General features: G+C 45.4%; 1 protein-coding gene across 1 annotated transcript in view; it reads right to left on the minus strand.

Annotated features, from left to right (window-relative positions):
• Positions 1-234: 234 nt before the first annotated feature.
• BLMH (bleomycin hydrolase) overlaps positions 235-17,405 on the minus strand; it is a 40,876-nt gene continuing 23,705 nt past the window's right edge. The window contains exons 6-12 of the mRNA XM_087702822.1: positions 15,533-15,625; positions 11,458-11,613; positions 9,546-9,704; positions 9,362-9,429; positions 8,238-8,355; positions 6,056-6,125; positions 235-1,373 (exon numbers count right to left, since the gene is read on the minus strand). Coding sequence (XP_087558948.1) covers positions 1,222-1,373; positions 6,056-6,125; positions 8,238-8,355; positions 9,362-9,429; positions 9,546-9,704; positions 11,458-11,613; positions 15,533-15,625 — 816 coding nt within the window. The 3' untranslated portion in view covers positions 235-1,221. The remainder of the gene's footprint in view (positions 1,374-6,055; positions 6,126-8,237; positions 8,356-9,361; positions 9,430-9,545; positions 9,705-11,457; positions 11,614-15,532; positions 15,626-17,405) is intronic.

A 17,405-nucleotide genomic window follows, 5' to 3' on the forward strand; every position in this document is an offset into this window, starting at 1 on the left:
TTTTCGGTGCATTATAACTTTGGCCACTAAACGAGTGGTTGTAAGTCGGGGACCACCTGTGACGGGTCCTAAATTGCTGCGCAACCTTTTTATGGACGTTGGACCAACAACAACAAAAAAAAACCTTGGTCCTTGTTCCTTCTAATTCATCCAATCCAAACCCATTCAGGGCCGTCCCCGTCTTCCTTTGCAAGGCGCTAGTCCCTAAGATCAAAGCCAGGAGACCAACACGTCTTTCAGGCAAATGTTTTAATTAAAATACTTCATAGCACCATAAGAGTTGTTGAGGGCATACGAAATGCGGTTTATTTATTTATTATTATTATTATTATTTTGTCAACGCTTCCCTTTCGTTGGGGGCGGGTGGGCTCTTGTTCGCTCTGCCTCCCTGGTGGGGAAGGGGAGATCTCGCTAAAGGGAGACCCCACCAAGAGGGGATCCCACCGACTAGAATCCTGTTGAGCAAAAGGAAAAAAGAAAAACCACCTTCTCCAACCTGGTGCCCTCAGCTAAGACCCATCGCGACTGTCCGGTTATCGGTCCGGAGGCCGTTATAAACGCCGGAAACGTCTATTCCTTATAGATTCTTTTGGCTTTTGAACAAAAATTCGGTGAAGGAAATCGGACAGCCGGGAGGCACCAGGTTGTAGAAAACCAGTCTGGAAAAAGATGGGACAGGTAGAAATGACAGGATTAACAGACCCGCCTCGCCCCCCCGAATCTTATCCCCCCCAAAAAGGCAGCAGGGCAAAGACCCATGTTTCCCCCGTCAAACCGTGCACCTCAATTTGATGGTGCAAATCAACCCTCCATTTCTGGTTTAGAAAGAGCCTTACTAAAATCTCCATCCCCCCCCCCACTTTGTGTCTGTGTGTGTGTGTGTGTACAGCGTGTCCAAAAGAACCCCTTCCCCGTTTTAAAATGAGTGCATTAGGATGAGTTTAAAAAGCCATTTTTAGAAAAAGAAAGGTGACTCTGTATTACAACGAAGAGATGCCGATGCAAGGAGAAACCCCCTCCCCTCCAGAGGTGGATGGCGCCTTTTGAAAAGGGGGGGGGGCGTATGTGTGAATGTTAGCACCTCTAGCTGGGAACTTTCTCCCCCCGCCCTCCCCAATGGCTTGGTTGCAGACCGCCCGGGGCAGGGGGCTCCGGCCGGCTTGGGAGTTGACCCAGAAAGAGCAGGGGGGGGGGGCGGTGTCCCCTCCTTCCGGCGACAGCTCAGTGGGCCAGAGCCCCCATGGGATCCCAGGCGGGCAGGGAAGTGGGCTCCTGTTGCAAGACTTCCAGGACCTCCTCCGGGACGTGTTTCCGGTCGACGACCACTTCGTACACGAACTCCGAGAACCAGTCGTCCGTCATGAGTAGGTAACCTGGAAGGGAGAGCAGGAGGGAGGGTGGGGGGGGGGAGAGTCAGATAGTATTCTGACCGAGGTCTCCCAAAGAGCCTGAAGCAAAACTCCTGGTCCCACAAAAAAAATCCTTTTATTAATTGACTCTGAATTCTGCTCATTCTCATCCAGCAAAGTCTTTCAAGGGAGGATTTACGGTCACAGACCTCATCTGGCTTGGAGAGATGCCAGGCCGAGATCTGCAAACTTGGCAAGGAGCCTCGGAGAGTCACGAACCAATGAAGGGAACCAATTGTCTCCTGCAAACTCCACTCCCCTTTCGCTCCTCTTTTATTCCCTCTGGGAGGGGCCATTCACCGTCCACCTGTGGCCTTACTCCCAAGTCCAGCCCTGTTCTTTAGCTGCTCCCTTCCTCTGCCATGCGCACACTGGGAACAGGCTCCAGCTGTTCTTCTGCCTCACTGATGTCTGACTCCGAAGGCAGCTGATAACTGTGAGATGGCCCTGGCCCCCTCTCTGCCTCCGACACAGAGCCCTCCTCAGAGCCTTCCCCAGACTCCAGGACTGGCCCAGGTTCCTCCCCAACCCTCCTCGCTGTCCGCTGGCAGGCCACAACAGCTAGCTGTAACCGCTAGGCTGCAGCGGCGATGTTTACAGCGAGGCTGGGCTTAGGCTGTGGCGCAAGAACCGGGAGGGGTGGGGTGGTCGTGGTAAGACGAAGAGCTTGTTCCTGGGCCGTCCCGTCTCCTTAAGTGAAATGAAATTTCACTTGAATGTATGCCGATAAGTGTACATTCAAAGTGACAATAAAATTATGTTATTCTATTCCATTCCATACCATTCTACTCTATTATTCTATTCTATTCTCTATTATATTTTATTGTATTTTCCATTCCATTCTATTTTCCATTTATTTTCCATTCCATTCATTCTCTATCCTACTTTCTATTCTATTTTCTGTTCCATTCCATTCTCTATTCTATTCTATTCTACTCTACTCTATTCTGTTCTATTCTAATTTCTATTCTAATTTCTATTCTATTCTATTTTCTATTTTCTATTCTGTTCTGTTCTATTCCAATTTCTATTCTATTCTATTTTCTATTCTGTTCTGTTCTATTCTAATTTCTGGGAGTGGAAGCCCACCCCTCTTAAAGCAGGCTGGATGGGGGATTCTGGGAGTGGAAGCCCTCCCCTCTTAAAGCAGGCTGGCTGGGAGATTCTGGGAGTGAAAATCCTCCCCTCTTAAAGCAGGCTGGCTGGGGAATTCTGGGAGTGGAAGCCCACCCCTCTTAAAGCATGCTGGCTGGGGGATTCTGAGAGTGGAAGCCCTCCCCTCTTAAAGCATGCAGGCTGGGGGATTCTGGGAGTGGAAGCCCTCCCCTCTTAAAGCATGCTGGATGGGGGATTCTGGGAGTGGAAGCCCACCCCTCTTAAAAACCAGGCCAGCGAAGGAGATGATTCCCATGTGTGCCGAGGGCCATGGAAAGGGGAAACTGAGGATTTAGTCCCACGGTGCAAAATCTGACCGTTGCAGTTTCTCTCACTTGGGGGTGGGGTGGGGTGGGGGAGCCAGGACAAAATGTCCAGGGAACGTGGAGATTTCAGGGAGGATTTTTGGAAACAAAACCCTAGAAAAAGCAGATTTGATAACCTCGGGGCCAAGGAAATTCCTGCATATCGGAGGAAGTCCCTTGGCGGCGGGAACAATGCCCCTTGGGGTGGGGCAGGGGTCAGGGCGGCCAGAGGGAGCCCCTCCCCTCGCTTGGGAAAGGTGGGGGGAGGCTTGGCAGGAAAGGTGGGGCCGGACCCCGAGAAATGCCCTTGACTTCCTCCCTAAGCTCTCCCTTTCCGCCACTTCCCCCGTCCGTTGTTTCAGGCCAGCCTTAGACGCGGGTTTGACGTCGCTCCCTGAATCCCAGCCCGACTCCGCTTCCAATCTGAACTTGCTACAGGTAGTCCTCGATTTTACGACCGCAAATGGAGCCCAATTACAGGCAAGTCTTTGACTTACAACCAAACGGGAGCCCAATTACATGTAGACCTTGACTTACATCCGCAATTGGGCCAAATACAGGTAAGTCCTCGACTTACGAGCACAATTGAGCCCAATACAGGTATGTCCTCTTCTTACAACCGTATTTGAGCCCAATACAGGTAGTCCTTGACTTATGACCACAATTGGGCCCAATACAGGTAAGTCCTCGACTTACGACCATAAGAGTAATATAGTAAGTCCTCAACTGACGATCACAATTGAGCCCAATACAGGTAAGTCCTCAACCTATGACCATAAGAGTAATAGGGTAAGTCCTCAACTTACAACTGCAATTGGGAATAGAATATAGAATAGAATGCAAAATATTAGAATAGAATAGAACAGTATGCAGAAGATTAGATTAGAAAATATGAAATAGAATATAGAATAGAATGCAAAACATTAGAATAGAATAGAACAGTATGCAGAAGATTAGATTAGATTAGAAAATATGAAATAGAATATAGAATAGAATGCAAAACATTAGAATAGAATAGTATGCAGAATATTAGATTAGAATAGAAAATATGAAATAGAATATAGAATAGAATGCAAAACATTAGAATAGAATAGAACAGTATGCAGAAGATTAGATTAGAATAGAAAATATGAAATAGAATATAGAATAGAATGCAAAACATTAGAATAGAATAGTATGCAGAATATTAGATTAGAATAGAAAATATGAAATAGAATATAGAATAGAATGCAAAACATTAGAATAGAATAGTATGCAGAAGATTAGATTAGATTAGAAAATATGAAATAGAATATAGAATAGAATGCAAAACATTAGAATAGAATAGAATAGTATGCAGAAGATTAGATTAGAATAGAAAATATGAAATAGAATATAGAATAGAATGCAAAACATTAGAATAGAATAGTATGCAGAAGATTAGATTAGATTAGAAAATATGAAATAGAATATAGAATAGAATGCAAAACATTAGAATAGAACAGTATGCAGATTAGATTAGAAAATATGAAATAGAATATAGAATAGAATGCAAAACATTAGAATAGAATAGAACAGTATGCAGAAGATTAGATTAGAAAATATGAAATAGAATATAGAATAGAATGCAAAACATTAGAATAGAATAGAACAGTATGCAGAAGATTAGATTAGAATAGAAAATATGAAATAGAATATAGAATAGAATGCAAAACATTAGAACAGCATGCAGAAGATTAGATTAGAAAATATGAAATAGAATATAGAATAGAATGCAAAACATTAGAATAGAATAGAACAGTATGCAGAAGATTAGAATAGAATAGAAAATATGAAATAGAATATAGAATAGAATGCAAAACATTAGAATAGAACAGTATGCAGAAGATTAGATTAGAATAGAAAATATGAAATAGAATATAGAATAGAATGCAAAATATTAGAATAGAACAGTATGCAGAAGATTAGATTAGATTAGAAAATATGAAATAGAATATAGAATAGAATGCAAAACATTAGAATAGAATAGAACAGTATGCAGAAGATTAGATTAGATTAGAAAATATGAAATAGAATATAGAATAGAATGCAAAACATTAGACTAGAATAGAACAGTATGCAGAAGATTAGATTAGAATAGAAAATATGAAATAGAATATAGAATAGAATGCAAAATATTAGAATAGAACAGTATGCAGAAGATTAGATTAGATTAGAAAATATGAAATAGAATATAGAATAGAATGCAAAACATTAGAATAGAATAGAACAGTATGCAGAAGATTAGATTAGATTAGAAAATATGAAATAGAATATAGAATAGAATGCAAAACATTAGAATAGAATAGAACAGTATGCAGAAGATTAGATTAGAATAGAAAATATGAAATATAGAATAGAATGCAAAATATTAGAATAGAATAGCACAGTATGCAGAAGATTAGATTAGAAAATATGAAATAGAATATAGAATAGAATGCAAAATATTAGAATAGAATAGAACAGTATGCAGAAGATTAGATTAGAAAATATGAAATAGAATATAGAATAGAATGCAAAATATTAGAATAGAACAGTATGCAGAAGATTAGATTAGAATAGAAAATATGAAATAGAATATAGAATAGAATGCAAAACATTAGACTAGAATAGAACAGTATGCAGAAGATTAGATTAGAATAGAAAATATGAAATAGAATATAGAATAGAATGCAAAACATTAGAATAGAATAGCACAGTATGCAGAAGATTAGATTAGAATAGAAAATATGAAATAGAATATAGAATAGAATGCAAAATATTGGAATAGAACAGTATGCAGAAGATTAGATTAGAATAGAAAATATGAAATATAGAATAGAATGCAAAATATTAGAATAGAATAGTACGCAGAAGATTAGATTAGAATAGAAAATATGAAATAGAATATAGAATAGAATGCAAAATATTAGAATAGAATAGAATAGAATAGAATTTGAAAGAATACAAGAAAAGAGAATTTGAAATAGAATAGAACAACAGAGGTGGAAGGGACCTTATAGGTCATCTATAGACAGACAGACAAGACGATAGGCAAATGATAGGCAGATAATAAGACAGACAGACAGAAAGATTTCTTGCATGGGGATGTATTACTTTCCCCTTGGCTCAACCATGAAAGCCCCCACTCTCTCCCCCCCCGCCCCCACTTCCCAAGGGATGCCATACCTTTATTCCCACGGTCTTCACCCCACGAATTCTCCACCCGCCACTTCTCGTAGCCCTCGTCCGGTTCCTCCTAGGAAAAGAAAAAAAGAATTTCAGGCGGTGAGAAAAATCCAGCGGGAACGACGAACGGCAACACTGCTTCGTCCTTGGGATTGAAAATGACCGAAACGTCACAGGTATTCCTCGAGCCCGAAATTTCTCTTGCTAAGTGATACATTTTTTAAAGCGAATTTTGCCCCATTTTATGACCTATTCTTCCCACAGTTGTTCAGTGAAACCACGGCAATTGATAAGCTAGTAACACGCACTTCATCAAGTCAGGAAGTCGCGGAAGGGGGATCACGGCCGTCATAAATATGAGTCATTTGCCAAGCATCCAAATTTTGATCCCCGTGGAGAAGCTGCAACTGTTGTAAGTAGGAAAAATGGTGTTAAGTCACTATTTTTTAATGCCCTTGTAATTTTCAACGGCCACTAAACAAACTGTCGTAAGTCGAGGGCTAGCAGTTTTTTTGACGGAAGTATCTCTAAAATGGCAGGTTTTTTTTTTTTTTTTGCAAAATGTCCTCTTTTGTTCCTTGGCGTCCCGAAGTCAAGAACGTTTCAGAAATTTGGACAACCGGCTGCTATAACAAACAATCTCCCTGCCAGCCCAGCATTCCTGGTTTTAATCTGGCTCTCAAGAACGGCTTCTCTTCCCATTTTTTCCCCCTGCCATCCTGGTTTTGCAACTGCTAAACGCCGGTGGGAATATTTATCTACGAGCCGCATCGTTGGGAAACATACTTAAACAAGCACAAGAGGATTGCTGGTCAGGATGAAGCAAGGGGGCCCGAGAGGGAATTGCGAAATGCTCAAAGCAGTGTTTCTCAACCTTGGCGACTTTAAGTCCTGTGGACTTCAACTCCCAGAATTCCCCAGGCAACATGTCCTCTTCTCCAGGAGTCTCCCATCTCGATATCTTGAGGACTTGTGGACTTCAACACCCAGAATTCCTCAGCCAACATGTCCTCTTCTCAAAGGGTTTCAAACCTTGACATCTTGAGGACTTGTGGACTTCAACTCCCAGAATTCCTCAGCCAACATGTCCTCTTCTCCAGGGGTCTCCCATCTGGATACCTTGAGGACTTGTGGACTTGAACTCCCAGAATTCCTCAGCCAAAATGTCCTCTTCTCAAAGGGTTTCAAATCTTGACACCTTGAGGACTTGTGGACTTCAACTCCCAGAATTCTTCAGCCAACATGTCCTCTTCTCCAGGGGTCTCCCATCTTGATATCTTGAGGACTTGTGGACTTCAACTCCCAGAATTCCCCAACCAGCATGTCCTCTTCTCCAGGGGTCTCCCATCTCAATATCTTGAGGACTTGTGGACTTGAACACCCAGAATTCCTCAGCCAACATGTCCTCTTCTCCAGGGGTCTCCCATCTCGGTATCTTGAGGACTTGTAGATATCAACACCCAGAATTCCTCAGCCAGCATCGTCAAGAAGTCGTCAAGTTACCAAGTTTGAAGACCCCTGGTCTTCTCTTCCCCCTTTTCCACCATGATGGGCTTCTCAATTTGGGTCTTTCACTGACCGACCCACCCGTGGTCCTCCACGATTTCCTAGGGTGAACTTATTTTTAGTGATGATGAGAGACCAGGCTGGACCCATCTCAACCTGGAGGTTGTCCATCTTTGTGGTCGCCAAACTGACTTGGTAGAACAACCAACACGAAGGTCAGCTCCTTGGAGAAGTCCATCTGGGTGGGAAAGGTGGAAGGGAAGAGGACAAGCAGGAGCAAGATGGATGGGCTGAGTGACGATGGGTCAACTGTTGGAAGTCTTGAAGGACCAGGTTTGGGACAGATCACGGAGACGGTCTATCTAAGTCAGGGGTGGAGAACGATGGCCCTTTTGATGACTTGCGGACTTCAACTCCCAGAATTCCTGAGCCAGCCATGCTGGCTGGCTCAGGAATTCTGGGAGTTGAAGTCCGCAAGTCATCAAAAGGGCCATCGTTCTCCACCCCTCGGACCTAGCTAAGAGTTGACACCAACCGAATGGAGAAAGCGTATATAATACGTATGTGGTTGTTGAGTTGACATCCATCTGACATCCATCCTGTCCATCAAACCTGGTCAAGCTCCAGGACAGGGAAATTTAAAGCAGGGGAAAGCGTTCACCCCAAAGGGACTGACTTTCTTCGTGAAGGCAGTGATGACCATGGCGTGCGTCATCATGGAGTCCCCGAAAATCAGCCGCTCGTCCTTCTTCATGTTCTTCACCGACACCCCGAACATCAACTCATGGTTATATCTGCAAAACAGGTGAAAAGGTTTCTGAATGGGGGAAGGGGAGGGAGAATGGGGGCTTGGGCTTCAACTCCCACAATGCCTTGCTGGTGGGGGACTGAAAGGGGAGGTCACCCCAAAAACTCTAGGCTGTTTTATTCCCCCTCTCTTTATAAAAAAATGCATTTATTTGGAAACTCAAGTGTTTTTACTGAGCCAATTTGGTCTGATGGTTAAGACACCAGGCTAGAAACTAGGAGACTGGGAGTTCTAGTCCTGCCTTAGGCATGAAAGCCGGCTGGGTGACTTTGGGCCAATCACCAGGAGACAGGGAATTCTAGTCTTGCCTTAGGCATGGAAGCCGATTGGATGACTTTGGGCCAATCACCAGGAGACTGGGAATTCTAGTCCTACCTTAGGCATGAAAGCCAGCTGGGTGACTTTGGGCCAATCACCAGGAGACTGGGAATTCTAGTCCTGCCTTAGGCATGAAAGCCGGCTGGGTGACTTTGGGCCAATCACCAGGAGATGGGGAATTCTAGTCCTGCCTTAGGCATGAAAGCTGACTGGGTGACTTTGGGCCAAACACCAGGAGACTGGGAATTCTAGTCCTGCCTTAGCCATGAAACCTGTCTGGGTGAGTTTGGGCCAATCACCAGGAGACGGGGAATTCTAGTCCTGCTTTAGGCATGAAATCCAACTGGGTGCCTTTGAGCCAGTCCCTTTCCCTCAGCCCGGCCCACCTCACAGGGTTGTCGCTGGGGAACTACGAGGAGGAAGATGTGTCAGCCATGTTCACCGCCCAGAGTTATGGCTCACAGACACAGGGACACCAAGAAGTAAACGAACTGTTTTGACCAATATATTTGGGAAATAATAAATACCGAAGAAAAATAAATTGTGGCCTCCATGGGTAGACAAGAAAACCTTCCCCCCCCCAAAGCGAGAGAAACGGGGGCTCCGTTTGGAAGTAGTTCCCCAGGGGCAGCCCCCCCACCCCTATCCACGGGGTCCCCCCCAAAAAAACTCACATCTTCAAATCGTTGATGCCCAGCTTGCTATTAAAACATTTCCCAACGTCGCAGCCGAACCACACAGCCTGCGGGAGGAGAGAGAGCAGGAAACGGTGATCAGGATGAGAATGGAAAGGCAGGAGAGAGTTTGAGGGGTGTCAACCCTGGGCGGGGCAGGGTTGGGGGGGTGCAAGAGGCTGACCTCTCCATCCTGAATGGACGCGGCCACCATCTTTTTCAACAGCTCCACCGGCTGGTTGTTGTAAAGCGTCTTCCTGCCCCCCACCATGTTGCCCAGATACTCCACCGTGTAAAGCTGATTGTACTTATTCCGGGGTCGAGGATCGTTGACCAGGCACACCTGTGAGATGGAGAGGAATGGGGAGCAGGGGGTTAGGGGCAGCCAGGTGCAAGGAAGGGGGGTGACACACATACACACACCCCCAGATCGTCTGGGAAGCCCCCACCAGCCAGACAGGACGGTTTAAACCAGGGATGGCCATTTTAAGACTGGTGGACTTCAATTCCCAGAATCCCCCAGCCGGCATGGGACTAGAACTCCCTGCCTTCGGGTGATTGGGCCGCAGTCACCCGGCTGGCTTTCATGCTTAAGGCAGGACTAGAACTCGTCGCCTGGTGATTGTCCCAAAGTTACTCAATTGGCTTCCGTCTCTAAGGTGGCACTAGAACTCACAAGCTCCTAGAGATTGGTTCGAAGTCATCCAGCCTTCTTTTCTGCCTAAGGTGGGACTAGAATTCCCAAGCTCCTGAGGATTGGCCCAAAATTATCCAGCCGCCTTTCCTGCCTAAGGTGGGACTAGAATTCACTGTCTCCTGGTGATTGGCCCAAAGTCACCCAGCCGCCTTTCCTGCCTAAGGCAGAAACTAGAAGTCATTGTCTCCTGGTGATTGGCCCAAAGTCACCTCATCAGCTTTCATGTCTAAGGTGAAACTAGAATTCCCAAGCTCCTGGTGATTGGCCCAAAAGTCATCCAGCCGCCTTTCCTGCCTAAGGCGGGACTAGAATTCAGAAGCTCCTGGTGATTGGCCCAAAGTCACCCCACTGGCTTTCATATCTAAGGTGAGACTAGAACTCACAAGCTCCTAGTGATTGGATCAAAGTCCACCCCACCACCCCCCGCCACCAGCCCAGACAGCTTTCATGATGGAAGTGGGACTAGAACTCCCCATCTGCTGGTTTCCAGCCCAGCGCCTGAGAGTGGTTTACAGAAACAGTGAAATAAGTGAACAGAAATCTCTTGTTTTATTTTTGGATGCTATTTGGAAGCCTGAGGTCGAGGAGAAAGGAGAATTTCAATCAAATCACCCTTCCTGTTTGAATCCAAAGGGAATTCTAGTTTCAGCAAGGAAGCAATGCTGAATACATGGGGAAGGATGCCAGCTGGGCTGGGCTGGGCTTGAGAAAAGGGATTTCAGGTGAGGAAGGTGGCCAGATCCCTAAAAAAAAAGGAGATTCTGTCCTAACCGAGGCTTCCCGAGAGCCTGAATCAAAACTCCTGGTTCCGACAAAACCCCTTTTACTAATTGACTCTGAATTCTGCTCCTTCACATCCAGCAAAGTCTTTCCAGGGTGGATTTATGGTCACAGACCTCATCTGGCTTGGAGAGCTGCCAGGCTGAGATCTGCAGAACTTGGCCAGGAGTCTCAGAGAGTCACGAACCAATTAAGTGAACTGATTGTCTCCTGCAAACTCCACTCCCCTTTCGCTCCTCTTTTATTCCTTCTGGGAGGGGCCATTCACCGTCCACCTGTGGCCTTACTCCCAAGTCGACCCCTGTTCTTTAGCTGTTCCCTTCCTCTGGCAGCTCTGCGCATGCGCACGCTGGGAACAGGCTCCAGCTGTTCTTCTGCCTCACTGATATCCGACTCCGAAGGCAGCTGATAACTGTCAGACGGCCCTGGCCCCCTCTCTGCCTCCGACACAGAGCCCTCATCCGAGCCTTCCCCAGACTCCAGGACTGGCCCAGGTTCCTCCCCAACCCTCCTCACTGTCTGAATCTGCTGCCAGCTCCACTGGCCACTGGTGGGTCCCTGATTCCAGGATCAGGGAAACCCTCACTTCACATTGGTTTGCATGGCAAGATCTGCCTACCTTGCTCTCCATATCGAACAACGGTTTGACGTGGTCTTGGTAGAACTTCACGGGGCTGATGGGCCCAATCTTGTGATAGTTCTTCTCCTTGTCGTAATATTCCCAGCAGAAGGTGGTGGGAGGGTTCCCCAGGCAGATGCTGACGACTCTGAACACCTGGAAGAGGGTGGGAGAACGTGGTTGCGGGAACCCAGCCACCCCCTGAACGGAAGCGTGGGTAGCTGCGTGAGCTTGAAGCGAGTCACCCGGTTGTTAAGTGGGTCCGGCTTCCCCATTGCTGGTCAGAAGGTCAGAAAAGGGGATATATATGATAAAGGAGGAGAACCTCGTGGCTTAGTGTAAAACACAACTGCTTAATATGTAATACAGCCCAGGTTTGAATCCCAGTAAGGGTATGGCTAGCTGATGAGAGCTAAATAGCTTGAAATAGATCTATACTAGTCTCCCTTTATGTATTTATCAGCAGAAATGCAACACAAATGTAACAAAGGCAACAGTAAAAATATTGGGTTTCTGTCTGGATGGTCTCTTGTGACGAGCCGATAGACAGAGAAAGGAAGCAGTCTGCTTCCTCCCATATTTGGGCATACCAGGGGTTGTGACACTAAATACATACCTATTTCCCTGGCTCAGCTGATAAAGGAGGAGAACCTTGTGGCTTATTGGTTAACACATCTGCCTAATATGTAATATAGCCCAGGTTCGAATCCCAGTAAGGGTATGGCTAGCTGATGAGAGCTAAATAGCTTGAAATAGATTTATACTAGTCTCCCTTTATTTATTTATCAGCAAATACAACATATATATATATATATATATATATATATATATATATATATATATATATATATATATATATATATATATATATATATATATATATATATATATATATATATATATATATATATACACATACATATATATATATATATATATATATATATATATATATATATATATACACACATACATATATATACATACATACACACCCTTATGTATGTATGTATATATGTATGTATGTGTGTGTGTGTGTGTGTATTTATGTATGTATGTATGTATATATTTATGCTGATAAATAAATAAAGGGAGACTAGTATAGATCTATTTCAAGCTATTTAGCTCTCATCAGCTAGCCATACCCAAGTTGGGAATCGAACCTGTGCTCCATTGCCTCCCAGGCAGGGAGTTAACCATTTGAGCTACAGAGAACGACTCCTTATCAGCCAGCCAGGGTGGGAGGTATATACTTAAAGTCACAACCCCTGGTATGCCCAAGTATGGGAGGAAGGTCACACTTCCACTCTCTGTCATTAGGCTCGTCACAAGAGACCATCCAGACAGAAACCCAATTGGGTTTTTTATCTGTTTTTGTTGAATTGACTTTTTATCTGTTTTTGTTGAATAAAGCATATATATATGCTTTATTCAACAAAAACAGATAAAAAGTGAGTAGAATCTACAGGCAAGTCCTCGAGTTACGACCACAATTGAGCTCAAAATTTCTGTTGCTAAAAGAGAAACCATTAAGTGAGTTCTGCCCCCTTTTACGAGCTTTCCTGCCACGGTTATTAAATGAATCACTGCCGTTGCTAAGTTAGCAACATGGTTGTTAAGTGAATCTGGCTATGCGAGAAGGAGGAGGAGGAGGAGGAGGAGAAGCACTGTGAGGTCCTTGGTGCTAATTTATAGATCAGAGTTTCTCAACCATGGCAACTTGAAGATGTCTGGACTTCAACTCCCAGAATTCTCCAGCCAGCGAATGCTGGCTGGGGAATTCTGGGAGTTGAAGTCCAGACATCTTCAAGTTGCCAAGGTTGAGACACACTGATATAGATAAATATCACTCAGAATAGAGTTGGATGGGACCTTAGAGGTCCTCTAGTCCAACCCCCTGCTCAAGCAGGAGGCCCCCTACTATTTGAGCCAGGTAGCTGTCCAATCTCTTCTTTTCTGCTCTCTGAGCTTGGGTGTTTCCTTGATTTAAACGGCCACTAAACGAACGGTTGTAAGTTGAGGACTACTTGCATTTACGACGGCTGCACTGTCCTGGGGTCAGAGAATCACATCTGTGACCTTCCCCCCCAAAAGGGGAAGCCGGATTCGCTTAACGACTGCATGATTCACTAAATAGCTGCAGTGATTTGCTTAACAGTAAAACAGGTCGTAAAATGGGACACAGTGGACTTAACAACCACCTTGCTTAGCCATGGCAATTCTAAGTCATGGTCGCAAGTTGAGGACTAGCGGATTGCTGTGCTCAGCAGCAGAGGGGATGGCTTATACCTTGTCCGCTACTGCCCTCTAGTGTCCACATTTTCAGAACTGTTGGAACTTTGAACAAAATGACGGACTACGGGTAGCACTCGAGTTACCACAGTTCACTTAGTGACCACTCGAAGTTACGACCGCACCGAAAAAGCGACTTATCAGCATTTTTCACACTTACGACCGTTGCAGCATCCCCGTGGTCACGTGTTCAAAACTCCGATGCCTGGCAATGGACTCACATTCATGACGGTGCCTTTTTGCGACCTTCCAACCGGCAAATTCAACGGGGGAAAGCCAGGTTCACTTAATAACTGTCTGACTAATTTAACGACGGCAGTGATTCCCTTCTTAGCAAGAAGAGTCGCAAAAGGGGGGCCAAATTCACTTCATCAATTTCTCACTTAGCAACATAGATTTTGGGCTCTATTGAGGATACCTCTAACTGTCAAGGTTCCCCTCGCACACCTGTGCTAGTCGTTCCCGACTCCAGGGGGCGCTGCTCATCTCCCTTTCAAAGCCGAAGAGCCAGCGATTGTGAAAAACAGCTTTAGAGGAGCCGCGAGTTCACAGGAAGTCCTCGACTTACAACTGTCCACCTAGTGACCGAAGTTACAACGGGACTGAAAAACGGAGCGTTTTTCACACTTTGGACTGTTGCAGAGTCCCTGTCGTCAAATGAATCAAATCTAGACGCTTGGCCCCTGAGTCGTATTTATGACGGTTGCCATGTCCTGGGTGTGTGTGTGTGTCATGTGATCCCCTTTGGCGACTAGTGGGAGAAGTCAGATTCACTTAATGACCGGGTGACCATCCGTGGCAGTGATTCACTTAACAACGGTGGCAAGAAAGGTGGCATCCAGTGGGACAAAAACTCAAGTGGACAACCGTCTCGCTTAGCAAGAGAAAATTTGGTCTCCATTGTGGTCGTAAGTCGAGGACTACTTGTGTAAAGGTAAAGGTTCCCCTCGCACAGATGTGCTAGTCGTTCCCGACTCTGGGGGACGCTGCTCATCTCCGTTTCAAAGCCGAAGAGCCAGCGCTGTCCGAAGACGTCTCCGTGGTCATGTGGCCGGCATGACTCAACACCCCCAAAGGCGCACGGAACGCTGTTCCCTTCCCACCAAAGGTGGCTCCTATTTTTCTACTTGCAATTTTTACCTGCTTTCGAACTGCTAGGTTGGCAGAAGCTGGGACAAGTCACGGGAGCTCCCTCCGTTACGCGGCGCTGGGGATTCGAACCACTGAACTTTCTGATCGACAAGCTCAGCGTCTTAGCCACTGAGCCACTAACTGTATATGTGTTCAAAAACTTTTTTAACACTCATTCCGGGTTTCTGCACCACCAGCCAGGTATTGTGGCCCACTGCCTGACGCACAGATGCTTAGAAGGCAGAGGAGAGGAGAGCAGTGGAAATCTATAGGCTGGTTCTCGGGATGGAAGATCCCTGAATGCCTGACATGCGGATGTGCAAAAGGCAGAGGAGAGGAGAGCAGTGGAAATCTATGGGCTGGTTCTTTGGATGGAAGATCCCTGAATGCCTGACGTGCGGATGTGCAGAAGGCAGAGGAGAGCAGTGGAAATCTATGGGCTGGTCCTTTGGATGGAAGATCCCTGAATGCCTGACGCACAGATGGGCAGAAGGCAGAGGAGAGGAGAGCAGTGGAAATCTATGGGCTGGTCCTCGGGACGGAAGAGCCACTGCTGCTAGCGAAGCCCCACCCAAGCTCTGGGGCTAAATCTTCAGAAGCAACCCCCCCCCCCAATACCAGGACGGGGGTCCCTTCCCCAAGGCCCACCTACCTCCTCGATCATGGTGTCGATGGCTGCCGAAAGCTCCTCTTTGCTACATCCGCTCTCTACCATGTTTCGTAGCCGGAGGCAATATTCCCGCATCTGTTGGGAAAAAAGAAATATATCGATAAGAAGCATTTTATCTTATTATACAACAAATGAGAATACCTTATAAAACAAATACAAATTTATGAAATAAATAAGTATATCTCCCAAATATCTGCTCCTTCAAAGGAACAGAACAGAGTAACGGAATTGGAAGGGACCTTGGAGGTCATCTAGTCCAACCCCCCTCCTCAGTAGGAAACCCTATAGCATTGCAGACGAATGGCTCTCCAGTCTCTTCTTAAAAACCTCCAGAGATGCAGAAGGGAGGGAGGGAGGGATGAAAGGGAGAGAGGAAGGTGGGAAGGAAAGAAGGAAGGAAAGAGGGGAAGGAGGGAGAGAGAGAATAACTGCATAAAGGAAGGAAGGAGGGAGGATAACTGCATAAAGGAAGGAAGGAGGAAGGATAATTACATAAAGGAAGGAAGGAAGGAAGGAAGGAGGGAGGAAGGATAACTGCATAAAGGAAGAAAGGAAGGAAGGAAGGAAGGAGGATAACTGCATAAAGGAAGGAAGGAAGGAAGGAGGGAAGGATAACTGCATGAAGGAAGGAAGGAAGGAAGGAAGGAAGGAAGGAGAAAGGATAACTGCATAAAGGAAGGAAGGAAGGATGGATAGCCGCATAAAGGAAGGAACGAAGGAAGGAAGGACGGAAGGAAGGAAGGAAGGAAGGAAGGAAGGAAGAAGGGAGGAAGGATAACTGCATAAAGGAAGGAAGGAAGGAAGGAAGGAAGGAAGAAGGGAGGAAGGATAACTGCATAAAGGAAGAAAGGAAGGAAGGAAGGAGAAAGGATAACTGCATAAAGGAAGGAAGGATAGCCGCAGGAAGGAAGGAAGGAAGAAGGGAGGAAGGATAAGTGCATAAAGGAAGGAAGGAAGGAAGGAAGGAAGGCAGGAAGGAAGGAGAAAGGATAACTGAATAAAGGAAGGAAGGAAGGATAGCCGCAGGAAGGAAGGAAGGAAGAAGGGAGGAAGGATAAGTGCATAAAGGAAGGAAGGAAGGAAGGAAGGAGGAAGGGAGGGAAAAAAGGATAACCACATAACAAAGGAAGGAAGGATATCAGAATAACAGAGTTGGAAGGGGCCTTGGAGGTCTTCTAGTCCAACCCTCTGCCAGGAGAGGAAACCCTACACCATTTCAGACAAATGCCTGCCCAATATCTACTTGAAAGCCTCCAGTGTTGGAGCAACCACAACTTCTGGTGGGCAGCTGTTCCACTGGCTAATTGCCCTCACTGTTAGGAAGTTTCCCCTTCATTCCCGGTTGCTTCTCTCCTTCATTCGTTTCCACCCATCGCTTCTTCTCCTGTTTTCTGGCGCTTTGGAGAATAGCCTGCTTAAGGACGGACTGCAGGGCCAAAGTTTAACCTTGGGGGCCTGGTTTTAATGCTTGTGCTTTTAATAGGTTTGCGATAGATCATTTGTGATCTATCGATCGTTGTTTCAGCTGCTGGCTGGGAACCTCCAGAGTTTGAGATTAAGGACGGGCGGCTATAGAATACAAATAAAGGCTTTAAGGACCTTGGCTTACAAGAGGTCATTTTTATTTATTTATAAAAATTAAAATTTTATTTTATCAATTTCATATATACATTTACAATTATATGATCTCATAACTGTCATTAATAATATGTATTTATAACAATTTTTTCCCTACAGTTGACAATATACTTGAAGATTGCTTTCTTAACATCCCATAGATCCATCTTATCTTACAACGGTCCTACTTCTTCCCTCCCTCCCTCTTTCCTTCCCTCGTTTCTTCTCTCCTACTCCC

Source organism: Thamnophis sirtalis, unplaced genomic scaffold (genome assembly GCF_051295495.1).
Source record: "Thamnophis sirtalis isolate CommonGarterSnake01/CBP01778 unplaced genomic scaffold, rThaSir2_p1.2 scaffold_17, whole genome shotgun sequence".
Taxonomy (NCBI): Eukaryota; Metazoa; Chordata; class Lepidosauria; order Squamata; family Natricidae; genus Thamnophis; species Thamnophis sirtalis.